This window comes from Staurois parvus, unplaced genomic scaffold (assembly GCF_062004578.1).
Source record: "Staurois parvus isolate SC_StPar_1 unplaced genomic scaffold, SC_StPar_1.0 ptg000824l, whole genome shotgun sequence".
NCBI classification, from domain to species: domain Eukaryota; kingdom Metazoa; phylum Chordata; class Amphibia; order Anura; family Ranidae; genus Staurois; species Staurois parvus.
The window spans coordinates 133,297-156,803 of NW_028318620.1; the positions used below are offsets into that span (position 1 = coordinate 133,297).

The 23,507-nt window shown below is 46.8% G+C and overlaps 1 protein-coding gene and 1 pseudogene across 1 annotated transcript in view; one reads left to right on the forward strand and one right to left on the reverse strand.

Annotated features, from left to right (window-relative positions):
* The window catches only part of OXTR (oxytocin receptor), a 60,229-nt gene extending 36,890 nt beyond the window's left edge, over positions 1–23,339 (reverse strand). Inside the window, exon 1 of the mRNA XM_089655135.1 lies at positions 21,869–23,339. Within this exon, the coding sequence (XP_089511261.1) occupies positions 21,869–22,772 (904 nt within the window). The 5' untranslated portion in view covers positions 22,773–23,339. The remainder of the gene's footprint in view (positions 1–21,868) is intronic.
* On the forward strand, positions 12,542–12,643 carry LOC149443925 (U2 spliceosomal RNA; annotated as a pseudogene).
* Positions 23,340–23,507: the final 168 nt, after the last annotated feature.

The window sequence follows — 23,507 nt, forward strand, 5'->3', positions numbered from 1 at the left end:
CGGATGAATGATTGCTTGGATTGCCCTGCTGCCTTGCAACCAATCACCCACAACCAATCACTTGCTTCCTAACATGAAAAGTCCCTCCTATGTCCAGACCTGCCATGCTTCCCATCTTGTGTGAATAAGGTAGGACGGTGTGGAAAGGTGGGGGAAGGGAGGAGTACTGCGATGTTATGAATGGGACAGACCTGCTGCACCTCAAATGTTGTGCCCTTTCTTGAGGATAATAGCAGCAGGGGCAGGTGGGTGAGCCGGCCGCAGGGAGAGGACATTCAGGCAATTATGTGGTGAGGCTGCAGTCCAGAATGTTTCTGGGTGGTGGAACTAGCCCATATCTCAATGCCTTTCCCGGAATCAAGTGGTTAAGCTGGCCCTCCTGTAATGGGTCTGGGCCCCATCAGTTCAGCAGGGGGTCCAAGGACAGAGATGGGACTCTTTAAATACCTTTGGCCTCATGAACAGTAATACCACAGGCTGTGGCTTCTAATGATTAAATAAAAGTTCCTCAGGCACCTTCAGTTTACCAGCAGGGCCTGGGACAAAGAGGTAGAGTAATACTCTGTACCACGGCTTTTCAGGAGCAGGAAGATTAATACTCTGTGCCACAGCTGTTAGGGAGCAGGCTGAGTAACTCTCTGTGCCACAGCTGTTAGGGAGCAGGTAGAGTAACCCTCTGTACCATGGGTTTTTGGGAGCAGGTGGAGTAACTCTCTGAGCCACGGCTTTTAGGGAGCAGGTAGAGTAATTCTCGGTGCCACGGCTTTTCGGGAGCAGGTAGAGTAATCCTCTGTGCCATGGCTTTTCGAGAGCAGGCAGAATAATCCTCTGTGCCACGGCTTTTTGGTAGCAGGCAGAGTAATACTCTGTGCCACAGTCTTTTGGGAGAAGGCAGAGTAATCCTCTGTGCCACGGCCTTTTGGGAGCAGGTGGAGTAATTCTCTGTGCCACAGCTTTTCAGAAGCAGTCGAAGTAATTTTCTGCACCACAGTTGTTAGGGAGCAGGCAGAGTAACCCTCTGTGCCACTGCTTTTTGAGAGCAGGCAGAGTAATCCTCTGTGCCACAGCTGTTAGGGAGCAGGTAGGGTAATCCTCTGCGCCACAGCTTTTCAGGAGCAGGCGGAGTTATCCTCCTTGCCACGGTTTTATGGGAACTGGTGGAGTAATCTTCCATGTCAACAATTAAGTTAACATTACAGCCTCGCCTATAATATCCCCAATGGCAGGCTGAAACGTAAATTACATTGTTGGGAGTCATGGCATGGAGGATTACTCTGCCTGCTCCCTAACAGCCGTGGCACAGAGGATTACTCCTCCTGCTCCCAAAAAGCCGTGGCACAGAGGATTATTATATAACATGAGGAAATGGTCTCCTCTGTGTGCCTGGCCCCTGCTTCTGAACTGATGCAGCTCCGGGACCTTTCATAACCGCTGGGAGCCACGGCTAGCGGGGTTACTGTGCATTCACAATGAGGTATTTAAAGTCCCTCCTCCATGTGGGGGGCCGGCACTGTCAGGCAGGCTATATGAGCAAGGGGGGACCCTGTCAGACAGGCTCTATGGGGCCCCATTATTTCTAACAGCAACCATGCACACCCCCATAAGCCACCCTGTGCCTGTGCGTCACCACCATCCGCTAAGGATCTGCTAGAATCTTTCAACTCCATACAAAGTAGAAGTGTAAGTTTCTCTACTTTCATCTCTGCAGGGAAGTGAACCTCAAATTTGAGGAGCGAATCTCAGCGTAACGACACCGCTCTGCATCCCGCAACGTGGAGTCTCTATATTTAGACCTTTTCGGGATGCGCTTTGTTTCTTGCAAGCATAGCCATTATTTTTTCTCCCATAATCCAGAGAATTCAGGAAAGAGGTGACAACGCTCCGCGTACCCAGCGCTGACGGATCGCTAACAAGAAAATGTGACACCGATGGATTGTCTCCTCCACTTAAATTGCCAGAAGTGTGATACGCGGGATAAGTTGTCAGCTTCCAATTTACAAAGGCGCAGAATTTCCCATCCCAGTGAAAAAACAGACAATTCCATTATAGAGCTACACACAGGAAAAGCTGCACCCCGCCATTTCATCTCCCCTCCCCCAACACCATGGAGGTGTCAGCTGAGCCCTTCTCCTCACTTGTAGGACCTTTATATTACAACTGATGAGCAACTTTCTCTGATCCCAGAAGCATTAACGTGTTACTATACCCACAACAGTACAATCAGTCTGTAGATGCAGTGACGCACGCTTGTTGTACTCACTGTGGAACCTAAGGGGTTAATCCTCTGCATTTTGTAAAAAAGCTGTTTGATCCTGTCTTCCCTGTTCCTCCCATTTTTCAAGCAATTACCTCTTATCTCCTGATAAGACAGACTGAACCGTAGGCATTTTGCACATCCTCAGTTTGATGTGTATTGCTAGAGAGGTATTTTTTTTTCTTGGGATCAGTGCAGGGTCCACCACTGATCAGACAAAGGTCAGGGGTTCTGCATCCTCCTAGAGCAGAAAGAAAACTCCTCCTACAAGCTTTATCTAGTGCTCTGCTGGACACTGATAGAAGCCACAAGACTGCTATATACTGCTGATGAGAAAAGGTATTTAGCAGTTTATATTTACTAAAATAATTGCATTTCCATGTTGTGTGTACTGTGGGAGAGCGGCTTCCACTTTGTTATAATCCCACTAACAGTGGAGCGTGGAATATTTAGTAGCCAGGAAATGTCACGGATGGACTTATTGCCCAGGTGGCCACCTATCACGGGACCGCGCTTGGAGTCACTGAGCTCCTGAGAGTGACCCATTCTTTCACCAATGTTTGTAGAAGCCGTCTGCATGCCTAGGGGCTGATTGTATACACCTGTGTCCATGGAGGGGATTGGAACACCTGAATCACATGATATGGAGGGGATTGGAACACCTGAATCACATGATTTGGAGGGGATTGCAACACCTGAATCACATGATTTGGAGGGCGGGGCCCAATAATTTTATCTATATATTGTATATTCTAGGACCTGCTGCATCTGCGCCTAATGAACCTCCAGCTGAACCTGGACCTAATGAACCTCCCTGTATAGTTTTGGGTTATGAGAGGAAACTTGCACTCTTAACACAAGAGGTGTCTCAACTGGGATTCAAACCCAAAAATTGCAAGGGAAGAACATTAGTCAGGTGACAGTGATACAGTATATCACTTACTGCAGGGAAAGAGGTGTAGGCTACAGGGTAACTCTACAGAGAGTCTTGTGAGTCCTCTAAACTCAGTGGTTCTCAACCAGGGACCAGGGCCTGGTAAGTTCTTGGAAAACCTTCCATGCTCCAACAGTAAAAAATTAAAGTTTATACTCACACAATAAAAGTATGAGGATACCAAATATGTATTCAAATGCTTGAAGGCTCTAGATGGGCCTGGGTGTCACTTGGGAAGGGGTGTGTGGAGGGGGTTGGGGGGGCACTGTGGGAGGTTGGGGGCACTGTGGGACACTAATGGTCGGTTGAAAGCACTATGGTGGGCTGGAGGCTCTTCAACAGGATGTGGACAACTGTTGGAGGCTGGGGGGCACTGTGGAGGCCAAGTGTTCATAGCATGCCTGGGGGCATTGTTGGCCACTCAGCGAGGTTGAGAGTCACTATGGGGGGCTGGATGGCACTGTGGAAGGTTGGGGGCATTGTGGGACACTAATGGTGAGTTGAGAGCACTATGGAGGGCTGGAGGCTCTTCAGCAGGATGGGGACAACTGTTGGAGGCTGGGGGGCACTGTGGAGGACAAGTGTTCATAGCATGCCTGGGGGCATTGTTGGCCACTCAGGGAGGTTGAGTATCACTATGGGAGGCTGGATGGCACTGTAGGAGGTTGGGGGGGGGGGCACAGTGGAAGCCAAATGTTCTCAGGAGGCCTGGGGGCAATTTGGGTCACTATGGGAGGCACTGTGGAAACCAAGGGCTCTCAGGGTGCCTTGAGGAACTGTGAGCCAGTATGGGAGCTTGAGGGGGCACTATGGGAGTTAAGGAATCTGCAGCTGGCTGGAGAGGGTAGGCCGCGGCCTGGAAGTGGGCCATGGGCCTATGGTTGAGAACCACTGATCTAACTAACCACATACACACTCTATGGGACTGGCCGGACTCCTGTCTTCTCTCTGGTCCACTATCAACATCACCACACTGGTTACAACCACCCTGAGCTCTCCAACTTCAGTAATCTACCTATCTCCACTATTTTCCTCCCAACTGCAAGTCTGATTTTAACTTTCAGGCAGTTTAACAAAAGAAAGCTTTCAGGTAATGACACTTGCTGAACTGGAAAAAGTTAGCATGACCATTGCAGGAACACACAGGTGAACATAAGGGTTGTTTAATGGAAAACACCACTTTTGCCAAAAAACAAAAAACACAATTATGTATATAATAGAAAAAAAAACAAATTTTCTAAAACTTCAGAAAACCTTCCTTGTAACTATGGCAACCTCTTAGTACGCAGAATGCCCCCAGTAATCACATTTTCTGCATGTATGATTGCCACACCGCATTTCCCATAAGTCTCCACAGAGACTGAAGATAAATTACCGACATCAACTGCTACAGAGTTTAATTTCTGTTATAATTCCTAAAAGGAATATACTGCTTTTTTTTTTTTTTTTTTAACCCCTTGCCCTCCGGAAGATATACCCTTCTTCCTGACCAGGCCATCTTTTGCAATACGGCGCTGCGTTACCTTACTGACAATTGTACGGTCATGCGACACTGTACATAAATGAAATTTATGTCATTTTTTCCCCACAAATAGAGCTTTCTTTTGGTGGTATTTGATCACTTCTGCGGTTTTTATTTTTTGCGCTATGAACAAAAAAACAGACAATTTTGAAAAAAAAAATAACCCAGTATTTTTGACTTTTTGGTATATAAATATCCAATAAAAAAAATTAAAAAAAATAAAATGTCATAAATTTAAGCCAATATGTATTCTGCTCCATATCTGTGCTAAAAAAAAAAGTTATAGCGTCTACAAATGGCGGTATATTTACTGGAATTTTTATTTATTTATTTTTTTTACTAGTAAGGGCGGCGATCTGAGACTTATAGCGGGACTGCGACGGCCATTCTGACACTGGGGGGGAACTTTTAGCACTGAGTATGTGCTGTTTTACTAAACAGGCCTGCTGATTTGTATCTCTCTGCTGTGCTGAGAGATAGAAAGCAGCATGTCTAAGCTGACATTAGGGAGATCTGTACTGTCTATAAAACCTGGTAGATAACTGCAGATCGTCTGCACAGGCAGCAGAACCCTTACACCTACACAGACGCACCGTGGGCCCCGCCGGTAAACTGGCAGGCGTGGGGTCCAAGTACATCATCCACCTGGAAAAAATACTTTTCCCCCCTAAAGACCAGGTCCTTAATTCTCCCCTAGGTGGGACGGACACACTCAGACCCCACGTGTGATGGGAGTGACTTTTGGGGGTGGGGGGACCCCTGTATCATCTCCTCATATTCCTCTTATGTGTAAGCCACCCTGTGCCTGTTAGGGGTACAGGGTGGTCTGTCCTAGTATTGTGTGGACATGTGGGGATAGTTCATTGTTCACTGCCAGGTGCTGCATCCCATTGTTCTATTGTGTCTTGCTTGCCAGCAAACTATTATGGGATGTATGTGTTCCTGTATTGTCTACTGCCACATGGTGTATCCCATTGTTCTATTGTGTGTCTTGGTTTGGTGGGGGGTGTTTCCGGCAGCCCTTCCCCCTGATGGGACGTCCTGCTGATGTGTTTCCTGTTCCTGTCTGTATTTCCCCGCCCTGTGTATATATCTTGTTTTTGTGTTAAAATAAACAGTTTACTTCCTGTCTGGTGCTGTCTATTTCCTGTGTGGTCAGCGGTGGTGTCCGTGGATAATGTTCGGACAGGGAAGCGGGAGTCTAACGGAAATACCCTAGCGCAGTCGGGGTCCGGTTCCGTTACACCACACATATGCAGGAACACCGCAATTCACTCCGAGCTCCCGTGCGATGTTTCTGCACATGCACAAGATCCCACAAGCTGGCATGTTTGATTTTGAAATCCTAAGAGACAGATGGTTGGACCACCTACATGCATGAGATCCCAGAGTGACCTGCATCGTTCCTGCGCACGCTTGGGGTCTGGGCGCGTCATCCCACCTAGGCAAGAATTAAGGACCTGGACTTTAGGGGAAAAAAACAGGATTTACTTTTGTAACACTACCCCCTTAGGAGTTGCTGAAGTTTTGGGTCCCTCTATTGTCGTGCACAGCCAGGCAACACGCATGTTCCACAGACTTGCATTCTGAAGACAGTAAACAGTCCATGAGCTTGTTTTATTGTTTGTTTTATTAGGGGTATTGAACTTGGATGGGGTAAGGGGTGTATGGGATGCCCAAGGAACAGTAAACTGAGGACAACTTCCTGGTAACTATATACAAGTTCAAGTCTCCCGGTGAACCACCCTAGACCCCGATAAATCCTCTCCTTTACCCAGCTGTCTGGAGGAATCCCTGGGCAAGATCCACTGACTGACACTGTAAGTTAAAAAGTCCCGGGTAAGAAGCTAGTCAGATTTCCTACCAGAATGCTCTTTCCCCTTTACTGGCCTAGGGGGTGTAGGATTACTTACTTAGTCCTTGCCTGTGAGCTGGTTGAGTTGATGACCTTCAGGTCTTCTGGGCTGGCTCCTTCCCTGGCTCCACCGATGGGGCTGAGTGATCCTCCTTTCCATATCGCAGCCTGTAGGTAGGCTTCTTCCCACTGGTCCCCCTGTCAGGCTCCTGCATCTCAGCCTTTCTTACATCTTCCACCCGAACTCTTCTGCTGCTGAGCAGGCTCAGTCACACTTAAAGGCTGCCCTGGCCCCATGCCAAGCCTCCTGCTTTGGGACTGGCCAAAGTGCCCTGAGTGTGTAGGCCAGATCCTCCTCACCCCTGCCCACTGCTTCCAGCATCTTCTCCAAGATTCTAGAGCAGGCGGAGGTAACAAGGTACTGACCTGCAGAGCCTCTCAGCCCTGACTCAAATTTGACCCCAGGCTGCTACTCAGCATCTGTAACTAAAAAAAAATGTAACTAGCTATCTAGAGGGGTGCTACACTTTACTTTTTTTTTTACTTTTTTGGCAATTGTGTTCTAGGGAGGCAGGAGAGAGGAACATCAGAAAAGGGGTGAAGGTCCACAATAAGGATTATTAAAGGGTGAGGTACCAGTGTACTGTAGGTCCCAGCATGCCTTGCCAGGCCAGTGTGCTGTATACAATGATGGGAGCTGCCGTCGTGGTACAGCGAAAAGCTCCTATAGTGAGAATAATGAAGGACTCAGTGGAGTCTCCCCTCCTCCCGCCATCATATTCCTCGGGACCCTGCAGATGGAAAGTTTACATTCTGCTGCGTACATTGAATGTTGCTGTAATTAAACATATGGAGCAGACTGTCATTATGTTGATTCCAGCTGAGAAATGGTGACAAGACACAAATGTGACAGCTACAACGGAACGGCAGCACTACCGCATCGCGAAGCACTGAAGCAGCACTCATATCCCCTAATAGGTGCAACAACATACAGTGGCATGAATGCAGCAACAAATCAAACTTGTACTGACCTATCGTTTTATAGAAACTATTAGAAAGCCATTGACTAAGAACTACAGCTTAAAGGAAACTGGAAACAGGCCGCCATTGCTGACTTCCAAAAAAATGCTAAATTCCCGGCTATGTCTGGCTTCAGGATCCCACCACCACCACCACTAAGTCACTGACTGGCAGAGGACTCTGAAAAGATCCTTTTTCCTGGTTCATTGCTGCTTAGCTGTGATGCGGAAGAGGAAGAGTGGCCACACACAGGACCGAAAATGAAAACGCTTGCCATTAAAGCCATTTTTTAAAAAATGCTGTCAGGATTATGTCATGGGTTTAGGTGCAAGCCGTTCTTAGTGATGCTCCTCTTTAAAGTGTAACTCCATCTACACTTTTGGGCAGAGAAAGACTCATAGACGCTCATGTGAAATCAGTACTTGTAGGAAAGAGCCCTGAGGTTTCTCTGGTATCACAGGCGCCCGCCAGGTGGATTTTGAAGATACTTTTGAAAACTGGAGGGTGTTTAGGAAATAATTCTCGACAGACAGAGGCTTATCTATTAATCTGAATAAAAAATCCTTTCTCAAGAAAAACTTTATCCATGGGGAATTATTTCCTAAATACCCTTGGTCCCTATAAGTACCTTCAAAATCCACCTGGTGGGCATCTTTGCTAAATGAGAAACCTTAAGCCCGTTTCCTACTAGTACCAAATTTACTTGGTCACTGTTGCATCCTCTGAGGAGGCCTAGGTTTGGGCACCTCCTCGAGAGTGACCGTGACCCTCTCTACACGGACCGACATCTTCTCCATAGGGAACTCTTAACTAAATACCCTACAGTCCCTATGAGTGCCTTTAAGATCCAGCTGGCGGGCACCTTTATTATATTAGAAAACTCTGGGCTTTATCCGACTAGTACTGATTTTACTTGGTCATCGTTAGGTCCTCTGAGTGAACCTAGGTTTGTGTTCCCCCATCATCGAGAGTAACTGCGAGGATCTTACATGGACAGACATGGACAGATATCTTCTCCATGGAGAATTCTTTCCTAAATACCCTATAGTTCCTATGAGTACCTTCAAAATCCACCCAGCAGGCACCTTAGCAAAATGATAAACCTCAAGCCTTTTTCTACTAATACCAAATGTACTTGGTCGTTGTTGCATCCTCTGAGTGGACCTAGATTGGGCTCCTTCAATCCTTGCGAGCAACTGCGACACTCCTACATGGACAGACATCTTCTCCATGGTCCCTATGATTACCTTCAAAAGCCACCTGGTAGGCATCTTTGTTACATTAGAAACCTCTAGGATTTATCCGACTAGTGCTGAATTTACTTGGTCATCATTACGTCTTCAAGGTTTGGGCTCCCCCCATCATCGAGAGGAACTGCCGCACTCACTGCATGGCCAGACATGTTCTACACATACTCCACAATGAGGTTGTGTATACAATAAATTGATAGTCACTTGCAGTCTCACCAGATGTAAGTCATGTCTATTCATTTATATCCTCTTCTTCATGTTTTTTTTTCTCATGTAGTAGAGACAATCGTTAGGTGGATTTTGAAGGTACTCATAGAGACTGTAGGGTATATAAGAAAGAAATCCCGATTGGATAGAGATTTATCTATTTATTGAAATTAGATATCCTCTCTCAAGAAAAACTCTATCCATGGGAAATTTTTTCATAGATACCTTATGATCCTTATAAGTACCTTCAAAATCCACCTGGTGGGCACCTTAGCTACATGAGAAACCTCAAGCCTTTTTCCTACTACTACTGAATTTACTTAATCATCATTACATCCTCTGATTGGACTTAGGTTTGGGTGATTCCAATTCTCGAGAGCAACTGTGTCACTCTGCATGGACAGACATACTATATTCTTCTTAGGTTTCTTCTCATGTAGCAGAGGCACTCGGCGGGGGGGATTTTTAAGGTACTCCTAGGGACCGTAGGGTATTTAGGACTGAATTCCCAGTGGACAGAGATTTGTCTAAAAAAGATATTCTTTCCCAAGAAAACTCCAGCCATTTGGAATTCTTTCCTAGATACCTTATGGTCCTTATAAGTACCTTCAGAATCCGCCCGGTGGGCACCTTTGCTACATGAGAATCCTCCATCCTTTTTCCTACTACTACTAAATTTACTTTACCATCATTACATCCTCTGATTGGACCGAGGTTTGGGCACCTCCAATCCTCAAGTGTGATGGCATCACTCTTTACATGGACAAATTCGTCTTTGTTTTTTTTCTCATGTAGCAGAGGCACTCACCAGGTGGATGTTGAAGGTACTCCAAGGTACTGTAGGGTATTTAGGAATGAATTCCCAATGGACTGATTTTTTTTAATATTTGTCTAAATAAAACATCTTTTCCTCAGAATGAATTCTTTGCTAAAGATCCTATGGTCCCTATAAGTACCTTCAAATCCACCTGGCAGCCACCTTAGCTACATGAGAAGGTTTTTTCCTTCTAGTACCAAATTTACGGGATTATCGTGATGTTGTCTGAGCGGACCTAAGTTTGGGCTTCTACAATCTTCGAGAGCAAACATGGCACTGTCTACATGGACAGACATGTTCTTAAAAAAAAATAGGTTTGTGTATACCATAAATCTATGGTGAGCCTTCTCAGATATAAGTCACACCTGTTCATTTATAGCACCTTCCTCTGAATTAGGTTTTCTCATCTGTAGCACTTGAATACTACATGTTCCATGTTGCGTCTATCTGCCAGGTCAAAGTCCCAGGTCACATGCTCCGGCTACATTCTAGAATCATTCCATGAACGTCAGTAGGTTTCATTACATTGCTCAGCAGGAGGATTTTGGCACAAAGGGTGTGGGGATGGGGAGTTTGGAGCAAAATATGTCAATCAACAGACTGAAGACAGGTGGAACATAATTATTAATTTTCCATGTCCTATCCCTTCTTCTTCTAAAATGCTAAGTGGAGTAACTCTTTAGTGCTTAACCTGTTTGATATGAGGGACCTTAGGCGTGACCCCAGACATCATTAAAGGGCAGCACATAATATTCAGTGGATGTAATGCTATTAAGAAGCTGTCAAGAGACTGCAGGTGATGGTCAGAGACTACAGGCATACTACAAGAGATGGTTAGGGACTACAGGAATGCTACAAGAGATGGTCAGAGACTGCAGGCATATTACAAGAGATGGTCAGAGACTACAGGCATACAACAAGAGATGCTCAGAGACTACAGGCATGCTACGATAGATGCTCAGGGACTACAGGCATGCTACAAGAGATGGTCAGGGACTACAGGCATGCTACAAGATATGGTCAGAGACTACAGGCATGCTACAAGAGATGGTCAGAGACTAGTGGCATGCTACAGGAGATGGTCGGGGACTAGAGGCATGCTATAAGAGATGGTCAGAGACTAGAGGCATGCTACAAGAGATGGTCAGAAACTACAGGCATACAACAAGAGATGCTCAGGGACTAAAGGCATGCTACATGGGATGCTCAGGAACTACAGGCATGCTACGATAGATGGTCAGGGACTACAGGCATGCTACAAGAGATGGTCAGGGACTACAGGTATGCTACAAGAGATGGTCAGAAACTACAGGTATGCTACAGGAGATGGTCACGGACTAGAGGCATGCTACAAGAGATGGTCAGAGACTAGAGGCATGCTACAAGAGATGGTCAGAGACTACAGGTATGCTACAGGAGATGGTCAGAGACTGCAGGTATGCTACAAGAGATGCAGGCACTCTTCGACCAAGCATTTTCCACCCGACTCCTACAACAAGTAAATTGGAAACTCACTTTTCTGGAGCCAGGTGGTGCCACCAGGGACATCAACAGAACAAATTTCAACTGATTGAACAGGAATCATCTAAAATTTGATCCGTGTATGGCCAGTTTTAGCTCCACAAACTGTGTTTTCTGCATTTATCCTCATTTCCTTTTACCGACTCACCCTTTGTCTTTATTTTCCTTCTGCTTGACTTCTGGTTGTGAAATCGGCTCATTTTACTCATTTTAAGAACTCCATCTACTGTGTATGACCCTGGCTTGACTCATGACTGCTCTGCTAACTCCATCCTACTGTCCTACCGTGTATGACCCTGGCTTTGCTTCTGACCACTTTATCACTACGTCCTTGTCCACAGGTGGCATCACACCGTCCACTGCTGAAGCTTGACCTGCCTACCACTGGTCTTCCTTCTGTATCTGCTAACGCGTTTGTCCACCAGTCTAAAGACATTCCAGTTGGGTCAATCCTGGAGCAGCCATCAGCAAACCTCTATACCCTTGCTTCTTTGAGCCTTGCACTCCCTGTCATCACCTCCAGGGGTTCTTGGACCATAGCCACAAAGGGAGCTCTCTTGTCACTTTGGCCTCCAACCAGGTAGGTGACAGCTACAGAAATAACATCCATCTAGCATTATTGTACAATGCTTCAATCATATCAGTACAGAACAGAGAGAAAGCGCATCACCTCTGTCCTATAAGATTGTGTAAAGGATTTCACAGTCTAGAGAGAGCTGCCATCCTGTAGATATCATCACCTGCTTATATGACAACATATGAATGACCTCTGAATAGACGTAGTTGAATAGCAAGATTGTCCTTTTCACTACTCAGGTGCTGAGAGTTTGTATCAAAATGCTCCAATCTTGTGCAATTTATCTCTATAAGATGCTACTACATGTTCCTAGTGCCACAGGGAAGCCTTTCTGAACCTTTTTACCCTAGAAGAACCCTTGCAATAATTTTCAGGCCTTGGAGAACCCCATGCTTAAATTTATATATAAAATCCCAGTACATTAGTGTAATCAGTGGGAGAAGTGACCTCTTATGTTGGTGGTCAGTGGCAGAAGGTCCCCTTATGTTGACCACCCTTGGGAGACGATTGACCACAGTCGAAAAAGGGTCCTATCATATTGACCACAAGCAGGAAAAAGGCTCTATCATATTGACCACCAGTGGGCCGCTTCTCGGCCTTTTGGCTAAGATCAAGTGTAGTATCTGTTCTTATCAGTGTCCAGTGGGGGTGCTACCGGCCATTCTGGCTGTTGTATAGTACCCTCACTGGTATGATGGGGGTCCGGAAGGCTGGACCGGAGGGACAGAAACCAGGGAGCGCCATGATTCGTTCTGGGGCCTTGGGAGTAATTCCTCTGGGAAAGCTGGAAAGACCCAGTACCTCCTGGTTTGGACGGGTCTGCCTTGGTCTGGCCTGGGGCTGAGGACGCAAAAAGTCCGCAAACTCAGTGCCCCCTGGGGAAGATGCTCTCAGGGGTGTCACTAGTAACACTTGGGTGTGGGACCCCACGGTGTGAAGATGGCACAAGGTCACTGTTTTTCACCTCTTTTTGCACAGCGCCCTAAGGACCAGGTCTTTTGGCTAAGTCCAGGGCAATTTTTGCTACGGGCCTCAGGGCCTGGTCTGTGCACAATTTGGCACGGTACCACTTTTTTATTTTCTATTTATTTATTTATTATGCACTCCCACATCTTGTCACTTTTTGCTTTACTTATGTGTGTGTTTTTCACGGATGGAGGGTGTGGGTCCTCGGGCCTACCCTGAAGTCTAGGGGGAGGATGTGTGGCCTTTTTGGTTCCTTCCTCCCCTGATCCCTAGGGGGTTTTCTCTTTGGGAGAACCCCCTGACCTAGTACTGGATGTCCGGCTTTGGCTGGGCATAAGGAACGGTGGTCCACCAGGCCTTTTGGCCAGGAGGACCAAATGGGAACCTTGTCCCTGTCAGGAGCTTCGTGCCACGGGGGATCAGGGTAACCGTTCAACCCCTTCGGGGGTAGGACAAGAACACCCCTAAGTGCACTTTTTCGTGTGGTGTTCGCACTTGCACTTTTTTTGTGATCACTTACGGACTTAAAAAAAAAAAAACCAAATGGGGAAAGGATTGGTCTTATATTGACCACCAGTGGAAGAAGGTCCTTCTCATGCTGACCACAAGTGGAAGAAGGGTCCTATCATATTGACCACTAGTGGGAGAACAGTCCTTCTCATGCTGACCACAAGTGGGAGAAGTGTCCTATCATATTGACCACTAGTGGGAGAACAGTCCTTCTCATGCTGACCACAAGTGGGAGAAGTGTCCTATCATATTGAGCAGTAGTGGGAGAAGGGTCCTATCATAATGACCACAAGTGGGAGAAGGGTCCTATCATATTGACCACTAGTGGGAGAACAGTACTTCTCATGTTGACCACCAGTGGGAGAAGTGTCCTATCATATTGAGCAGTAGTGGGAGAAGGGTCCTATCATAATGACCACAAGTGGGAGAAGGGTCCTATCATATTGACCACTAGTGGGAGAACAGTACTTCTCATGTTGACCACCAGTGGGAGAAGGGCCTTCACATATTGACCAACATTGGGAGATGGACCCTCTTTCATTGGTGGTCAGATGGAGAGGTGCATCCTTACATTGGGGGTCAATGGGAATAATGCCCTCCTTACAGACTGCAAAAAAAGTTATTGGGTGTTAAAGGCTACTTTTTTGAAAGGAGATCAATTGGCCACATCTCAAGGAACTCCTAGCAACCTCTGAAGGAACCCTAGAGTTCTGCAAAACCCTAGTTGAGAATGGCTGCTGGCTGTCAGCAAGTGGCCAAATCTCAGAGCAGAGTAAGTTTCAAATCCCCCCTGTAGTCTAGCCTTGAGGCCCCTTTAACAAGGGCAGCACCCATTTTGGTCATCATATGATCTGTGAACATATCCTCTGCTGCACTCCGTTCTCCTGTGGAGCAGCATGGAAAAGATGTCAGATTTTTCCTCCAGCCTAAAAACCAGCCCCATATGGGCAGGTGATGTAAACAAACATTGGTTCATATACATCCTTTGACCTCGGATCCATCACGTGTAGATTAAACAAAAAAACAGAAAAGGACGCAAACCTTTTATGCTTTTTTAGGTAACTAACACTGAGCTTCTGATCAGAGCCACCTCAAAAACTGAAAGGTGGATCTGATCGGACCACCCATGTGAAAGGACCCTAAGGGTGATCCACTGGTTCCCCCAAATTTTAGTGGTTCAGCTCAGCAAAACAATGTTTTTATGGCAACAGTAATAGAAACACATTCTGCTGCCTAGCACTGGTGAGGACAAGGTCTGTAAAGACTTTAGGGACCCAATGTGATAACAGACCATCAGATGTTGACTTCACATGTCACCAGGGCTGCTGTTAGAAACCACGGGGCCCCATACAGCCAGCCTGACAGGCCCCTCCCCCAATAAAACACAGTTTCTATACTTCAGTTATGAACGAACACAGTGAGTGATTGGTACGATCACTCATTGTGCTTATTCAGGAAAGGAAGGAGCTGGTAAATGTGACCTTCCCCCACTCTCCATCCTAAAGGATCCCATTGTGTTCTTGCAGCTGCCGGGGGGAAAGAAAGGAAGGAAGCCGGCAGCTTTGTGAGGGTGGGGGCACGGGATGTAGGGATTGGTTCCAGTAACTGCCCTGCCACTTCTGGCGTGCCAATCACCCTCCCTGCTCACATCCAGTTTATCCAGCTGCCTGGGCCCCCTTGCTGGCCTGGGCCCCGTACAGGAGGACTGGTGGTACCCCCTTATCCACAGCCCTGAATGACCCACTTATAAATATATCACCGTTTGCTCCGAAAACATGGAAAGGTGCCAGTTGGAAGGTAGAGAACACGATGAAGAAACATACGGAAACACAAACTCACACATAACTTGTAGAATTATTTTAACATGCCTACATACATGTACTGTCATCAGAAGTACATGTATGTACATCAGAAGAGGTGCTAAATCTCCATACTTCTGTATTAATGGTGGTAATACCCAATATGGGCCCTATTAGTACCAGATTAAACTCTGTGGGGGGGCCTCTAGGCAGTCGAAACCTTGGGGCCCCTTTCACAGGAGGCTTCTCATGCGTGCTCTGATGGGATAACACTGAACTAAGTAGTGTGCTTGTCGTCTGCTAGATGGAGATGACCATCACTGTTCTACATGACACGAACGGAGGTTCCACCAACATTTTTTACAACCTGACAGCTGAAAGAAGATGGGATTTGAAGAGACAAACTGTAATGTGAACCCGATGTCTCTGGTTTGTCGACTTTAAAGAGGAGCTCCACCCAAAAGGGGACGTTCCGCTTTAAGCCTTTGTTCCCCACTCCCCATTAAGGATTGGTACCTTTGGCACCTTTGGAGAGCGGGCGAATTTGACAGGTACCCGCATCTACTTCCGCTGCGATGCCTAGGCGATCGGAAACGGAAGTTGTCCTCTCCCCCCATAGTCTTCTGGGACATGTGACTGGTCCCAGAAGACTACGGGGCCATTCACAAAGCGCAGCTCCTCTCGCGCATGCGCAGTGGGCACCCGGGTGGCAGTTTTCAGGGGAGCAGCACCTCCCCCCAGAATAAGGAACATGTGCACCATGGGAACCAGGTTGGATCAGAGGGAGGCTGCAGGCTGCTTGATGGTGTATGTAGATCCTGACTTTCCTTCCTGGGGATGTCCGGAGCTGTGAAGATGAGTGTCTTTTTCTCTATCGCCGGGGGGGTAGTGGAAGGCTGTCCTGGGTGGGGGGCAAGGGTGTTGTTGGTCAATGTCAGCAATGTCAGTCTCTCTCCACGGGAGGGGGAAGGGGGGGTGTTCGTCGGTATCTGTGGGGGCAGACGATTTTTGTGTTGCCTAGGGCAGCACAAAACCTAAATACGCTACTGAGTGTGGGAGGAAACTGGAGTACCCAAAGGAAACCCACGCAGGCACAGGGAGAACCTACAAGCTCCAGGCTGGTGGTGCTGTGGTTGGGATTTGAACCAAGGACCCCAGTACTGCCAGGCTGAAGTGCTAACCGTTTAGCTGCTGTGCTGCCCGCTGTTCACTTCGCAGAGAATTAACAATCATGTGCAAGGAAAAAAAAACAAAAACAGTATTTTGCTTGCACATGATTGGATGGTGGAAGTCAGCAGAGCTTCACTTATTTATTTATTTCAGGTAATTATATAGCGCCGTCAATGTACGCAGCGCTTTACATATATATTGTACATTCACATCAGTCCCTAACCCTCAAGGGGCATACAATCTAAGGTCCCTAACCCTCAAGGGGCGTACAATCTAAGGTCCCTAACCCTCAAGGGGCGTACAATCTAAGGTCCCTAACCCTCAAGGGGCGTACAATCTAAGGTCCCTAACCCTCAAGGGGCGTACAATCTAAGGTCCCTAACCCTCAAGGGGCGTACAATCTAAGGTCCCTAACCCTCAAGGGGCGTACAATCTAAGGTCCCTAACCCTCAAGGGGCGTACAATCTAAGGTCCCTAACCCTCAAGGGGCGTACAATCTAAGGTCCCTAACCCTCAAGGGGCCTACAATCTAAGGTCCCTAACTCACATTCATACATACACAGGGACAATGTAGACGGGAGCCAATTATTCTACCAGCATGTCTTTGGAGTGGGGGAGGAACCCCACACAGGCACAGGGAGAACATGCAAACTCCAGGCAGGTGGTGCCATGGTTGGGATTCAAACCAACGACCGAGTACTGCCGGGCAGAAGTGCTAACCATTTAGCCACTGTGCTGCCCTAACTTCATTCACTAAGGCTCCGTTCACACCTATGCAGTTTGCCTTTTGTCCATTTTGCAGTGCTTTTCGCAGTTCGTTTTGCGTTTTTCTAAACGCATTTTTGATGTTTGAATTGTATTGTAACTGTACTGCCTTCCTATATATTGTAAACTGTTGGCGCCATATAAATCCTGCAATAATAATAATTATTAATAATTAATATAATATATATAATAATATAACAATAATATTATTATTAATAATAATAATAATAATATTAAAAATAAAAATTTAATAATAATAATAATAATATATAATATTAATATAATAGAATAATTAATTCATAATAATAATTGTATTGTAACTGTACTGCCTTCCTTTATATTGCAAACTGTTGGTGCCATATAAATCCTGTAATAATAATAATTATTAATAATTAATATAACATATATAATATAACAATATTATTATTAATAATAATATTAAAATTAAAAATGTAAAAATTATTATTATTATTATTAATAATAACAACAATAATAATAATAATATATAATATTAATATAATAGAATAATTATTAGTTCATAATAATAATTGTATTGTAACTGTACTGCCTTCCTTTATATTACAAACTGTTGGCGCCATATAAATCCTGTAATAATAATAATAATACCTTGCTTGATAAATGTTCCCCAGTGAATCGCATATACTAGTAATGGTGGCGATCAGCGACCTACAGCGGGACTTCGACGGGCATTCTGACACTGGCTACTTTCACACTAATAAGCCGCAAAAACACAGCAAAAATGCATTTTTACCGCGCTTTTGGGGAGTGCGTGCGTACAGCCCGCCATACGGGTGAATGGTTGCACGCAACGGCACTCTTGTAAACTCCGATTAATCGCACGCGGGTGTCTGATGTATTTTCTGAACACGGAAAATTCACTTCTTTATCAATACGCCCCCAAGGAGAATGGCGCTCCCAGCCTAACTCCACGCTACGCGTATGCTGTAAAAGGTTGCGGGACGGAATCTGATCCAAGGAGCAGCCGGCGGACTCCGATAATAGGCGCAGAACTTGGACACCGAGAGATGAATTGTCAGCAATGCTCATGATAATAGAATCATTTATAACCCAGCGCGGGGCGCAGCGAGCGGAACGGCGTGCCGAATATTACAAGGAGCTTAGATGTAGAACAGATAATATACTGTACACGATTATTAAAAGATAGGCAGCCTGGATTCCTGTAAATGTGGTAGAACTACAACTCCCAGCAAGTCTTCCCACAAAGAATAGGCAACCTGGATCCCTCTGGCCATGGAGGTACTACAAGTCCCAACAAGTCTTCTCACAAAGACTAGGCAGCCTGGATCCCTCTAAATGTGGTAGAACTACAAGTGCCAGCAAGTCTTCACACAAAGACTAAGCAGCCTGGATCCCTCTAAATGTGGTAGAACTACAACTCCCAGCAAGTCTTCCCACAAAGAATAGGCAACCTGGATCCCTCTGGCCATGGAGGTACTACAAGTCCCAACAAGTCTTCTCACAAAGACTAGGCAGCCTGGATCCCTCTAAATGTGGTAGAACTACAAGTGCCAGCAAGTCTTCACACAAAGACTAAGCAGCCTGGATCCCTCTAAATGTGGTAGAACTACAACTCCCAGCAGGTCTTCCCACAAAGAATAGGCAACCTGGATCTCTCTGGCCATGGAGGTACTACAAGTCCCAACAAGTCTTCACACAAAGACTAGGCAGCCTGGATCCCTCTAAATGTGGTAGAACTACAACTCTCAGCAGGTCTTCCCACAAAGAATAGGCAGCCTAGATACCTCCAGCTGTGGAGGAACTACAAGTCCCAGCAAATCTTCACACAAAGAAAAGGGAGCCTGGATCCCGCCAGTTGTAGAAGAACTACAAATCCCAGCAATTCTACCCACAAAGACTAGGCAGCCTGGATCCCTTTAAATGTGGTAGAACTACAAGTGCCAGCAAGTCTTCACACAAAGAATAAGCAGCCTGGACCCCTCTAAATGTGGTAGAACTACAAGTGCCAGCAGGTCTTCCCACAAAGAATAGGCAACCTGATCCCTCTGGCCATGGAGGTACTACAAGTCCCAGCAAATCTTCACACAAACAAAAGGGAGCCTGGATCCCGCCAGTTGTAGAAGAACTACAAATCCCAGCAATTCTACCCACAAAGACTAGGCAGCCTGTATCCCTCCGGCTGCTGAAGAGCTAAAAGTCCCAGCAAGTCTTCACACAATGAAAAGGGAGCCTGGATCCCTCCAGCTGTGGAAGAACTACAATTCCCAGCAAGATGATATTGTAATGTGTGTAGGCACCAAAGACCCAGCAATGTAACCCCCAACCAGCAGATACCCCCCTGAATGCATCATAAGAGGAATAGCTCATCCACCCTGTGCTACCAGATTGTACAGATCGGTCAGAAGATTGTATAATCGACAGCTGGCAAACCCAATCTCTCCCTAGTTGCTGGTGAGACTCTGGTGAGATCTTCTGCTAATGCTTCTTCGCTGTTCCCTGGAGTCTCACTCCTTCTGCTGCATTCTCTAGAGCAACCAGTTATCAAGCAGGATCCATAGAACCCTAGGGTTCCTCCAGAGGTTGCTAGGGGTTCCTTAAGCAATGAGCAATATCTGCCTCTCACGTAAATTCCCACTGACACCATTCATCGCTTTAGCTATTTGTAAGAAGGTAATTCTTCCCACTGACAATGTAAGGAGCATTTTTCCCACTGACCACCAATGTAAGGGGCATTCTTCCCACTGACCAGCAATGTAAGGGACATTCTTCCCCCTGACCAGCAATGTAAGGGACATTCTTCCCCCTGACCAGCAATGTAAGAGACATTCTTCCCCCTGACCCCCAATGTAAGGAGCATTCTTCCCACTGACCCCCAATGTAAGGGACATTCTTCCCACTGACCACCAATGTAAGGGACATTCTTCCCACTGACCACCAATGTAAGGGACATTCTTCCAACTGATCACCAATGTAAGGGGCATTCTTCCCACTGACCACCAATGTAAGGGACATTCTTCCCACTGATCCCCAATGTAAGGGACATTCTTCCCACTGACCCCCAATGTAAGGAACATTCTTCCCACTGACCCCCAATGTAAGGGACATTCTTCCCACTGACCACCAATGTAAGGGACATTCTTCCCACTGATCACCAATGTAAGGGACATTCTTCCCACTGACCCCCAATGTAAGGGACATTCTTCCCACTGATCACCAAATGTAAGGGACATTCTTCCCACTGACCACCAATGTAAGGGACATTCTTCCCACTGACCCCCAATGTAAGGGACATTCTTCCCACTGACCCCCAATGTAAGGGACATTCTTCCCACTGACCTCCAATGTAAGGGGCATTCTTCCCACTGATCACCAATGTAAGGGGCATTCTTCCCACTGACCCCCAATGTAAGGGACATTCTTCCCACTGACCCCCAATGTAAGGGACATTCTTCCCACTGATCACCAATGTAAGGGACATTCTTCCCACTGATCACCAATGTAAGGGGCATTCTTCCCACTGACCCCCAATGTAAGGGACATTCTTCCCACTGACCACCAATGTAAGGGACATTCTTCCCACTGACCCCCAATGTAAGGGACATTCTTCCCACTGATCACCAATGTAAGGGGAATTCTTCCCACTGGCCCCCAATGTAAGGGACATTCTTCCCACTGACCACCAATGTAAGGGGCATTCTTCCCACTGACCTCCAATGTAAGGGGCATTCTTCCCACTGACCACCAATGTAAGGGACATTCTTCCCACTGACCTCCAATGTAAGGGACATTCTTCCCACTGACCTCCAATGTAAGGGACATTCTTCCCACTGACCCCCAATGTAAGGGACATTCTTCCCACTGACCTCCAATGTAAGGGACATTCTTCCCACTGACCACCAATGTAAGGGACATTCTTCCCACTGATCACCAATGTAAGGGACATTCTTTCCACTGACCTCCAATGTAAGGAGCATTCTTCCCACTGATCACCAATGTAAGGGACATTCTTCCCACTGATCCCCAATGTAAGGGACATTCTTCCCACTGACCACCAATGTAAGGAGCATTCTTCCCACTGACCACCAATGTAAGGAACATTCTTCCCACTGACCACCAATGTAAGGAACAATCTTCCCACTGACCACCAATGTAAGGAGCATTCTTCCCACTGACCATCATACTGATGTATCATGAATTGTAGATATAACCATTTGTAGCCGGGTTCCCTGAGACTGGAAAGCCATTTCAATGGTTCCTCTGTGTTGAAGGTTGTGAACTGCTGCTCTATAAACTAGCGATGGTTGGGTTGGATAGGCTATCTACCATTTTTTCCCATTACTTTTCTCCATAAAAATAGAGACAAGTACATGGCACTGTTCCAGCAGCCCAATGGAGGTAAAGTTCTGCCAAGTTCAGCAGTTCGTAAGAGCGCTCATTGGTTGCCCATCACTCTTGGTGAGAGATCTGCCCATGAATGCTGTGGACTGTGCAATCAAATTCTAATGATGGTGGAACCAGGGCCAGGCTGAAGAGTTGAGAGAAAGGCAGCTGCCTTGGGACCTTTTTATCAGAGGGGATCAAAAAGCCTGCAACCGAATCTAAGGTGCTACACCTTTCATTGAGGTGGGGAACACTTTAGCCTTTTTGCCTTGGGTACCAAAGGACCATATCCCAACCCTGGGTTCAGTAGTCACCCCTTACCTTCTTTGGGTGCTTCAGGGTCCCAGACCGACCACATCTGGACGTAGAAGAAAGGGGTCCAGCATATAATATAAGCCAGCACTATGATGAATGTCATTTTTACTGTGCGAATTTTGGCTTTGGAGATAAGCCGGACACTGCTGACCCGGGACAGGGTGGCCCTTTTGCTGCTGCTCAGCCTCAGGTTGCTCTCACAGACTGTCTTCAGGCGAATGTTCTGCCAAATCTTAAAGCTGATGAGCCCATAGCAGACGCTGAGGATCAGGACCGGGATGATGTAGACGGACAAAGTGATCCAGGTGATATAAGCCTTGAGACCCCAAGGTTTGATGAAGTCAGCCAAGCAGTCATAAACCCCATTGCCCACCGACGTGAGGGAGAAGATGACAATCTGGGGAATGCTCAGGAGGAAGCTGATGATCCAGGTGAGCAGGACATAGACACAATCAGACCGTCTATGTAGGGACCTCAGGGGCTGGCAGATGGCCAGACACCTGTCCAGGGACATCAGCAGGAGCATGTAGGTGGAAGCAAACATTCCCACCACCTGCAGATACTTGACCAACCTGCACATGATGTCCGGGGCATAGAACCTGAAGGTGATGTCCCAGATGAGTTGGGGGAGAACCTGGAAGAGGGCCACCACCAGATCCGCAATGCTCAGGTGCTTCATGAAGAAGTACATGCGAGAATGCTTGTGCCTGTTGATGTGAACTGCTATCAGGACGCAAATATTCCCCACCAGGGCCAAGATCAGGATGATGGCCAGTACCGCCACCTCCACCTTGGCCACTTCCTCGTTCCTCTTCAGAGGGTCCCTGGTGATGTTCACACTCTGGTTCCTGTTCTCCAGGCTGGAGTTCCCCCATGAGTTATTCATACATTCATTGCCAAAGCCCTCCATGATCCCGCAATCAAGGTCCTCAATAAAAAGCTATACCATCTCGCTATGAGTGCCTATGGAGCCTCAGGTAGAAGATGCCAGTAGGCGGCTGGCTGAGGAACCAAAGCTGTTGTGAGTTTCTGGCAGCTCCTCCGCCTTCCAAGGAACTTGTAGACCCCCCTCCCTCTTCCTAAAATATCCAAAAGTATCTTTCTTCCTGGTGATAATAATCCAAAATTGCATGCATGCGCTAGGTCAAGGTTCCCAGTCCAGGGGCAGATCTTCCAATAATCCACATCTAGGACCAGCTGTGCAGCCCAGCTCGTATCTCCTGTGCAAGGAGGTGCAATGAGAAACTCCAAGTTTCAGAGTGCCTGTAATCTGAGAGGGGAGGGAATTGTGCCTGGAGTCCCCAGCCTCAGTTAGATTAGACATTCCTCATCCCTGTGGCAGAATAGTGCAGCCCCCCCCCAATTCATACCCAGGAGGGAGCAGAGGGCAGCACCCAGAGCCTGCTATGGAAGGTGCACTCCGGCTGGCAGACCGGCAGAGAGTGAGGAGGAGACAGTCCCAGCAGCCACACCACTCTCTGACAACTCACATAAGGATTAATGAATAAAACTGCCAGGAGGGATGTGGGGGGGGTGAGTAGCCAGCATGCAGTTCCTCATGCCGGTCACAAGATGTCGCCCCAGGATATGCTTGTGTCTATGCAGCTGGATGGACAGTTGAGTGGTGCTGATGCAGAAAAGTCTT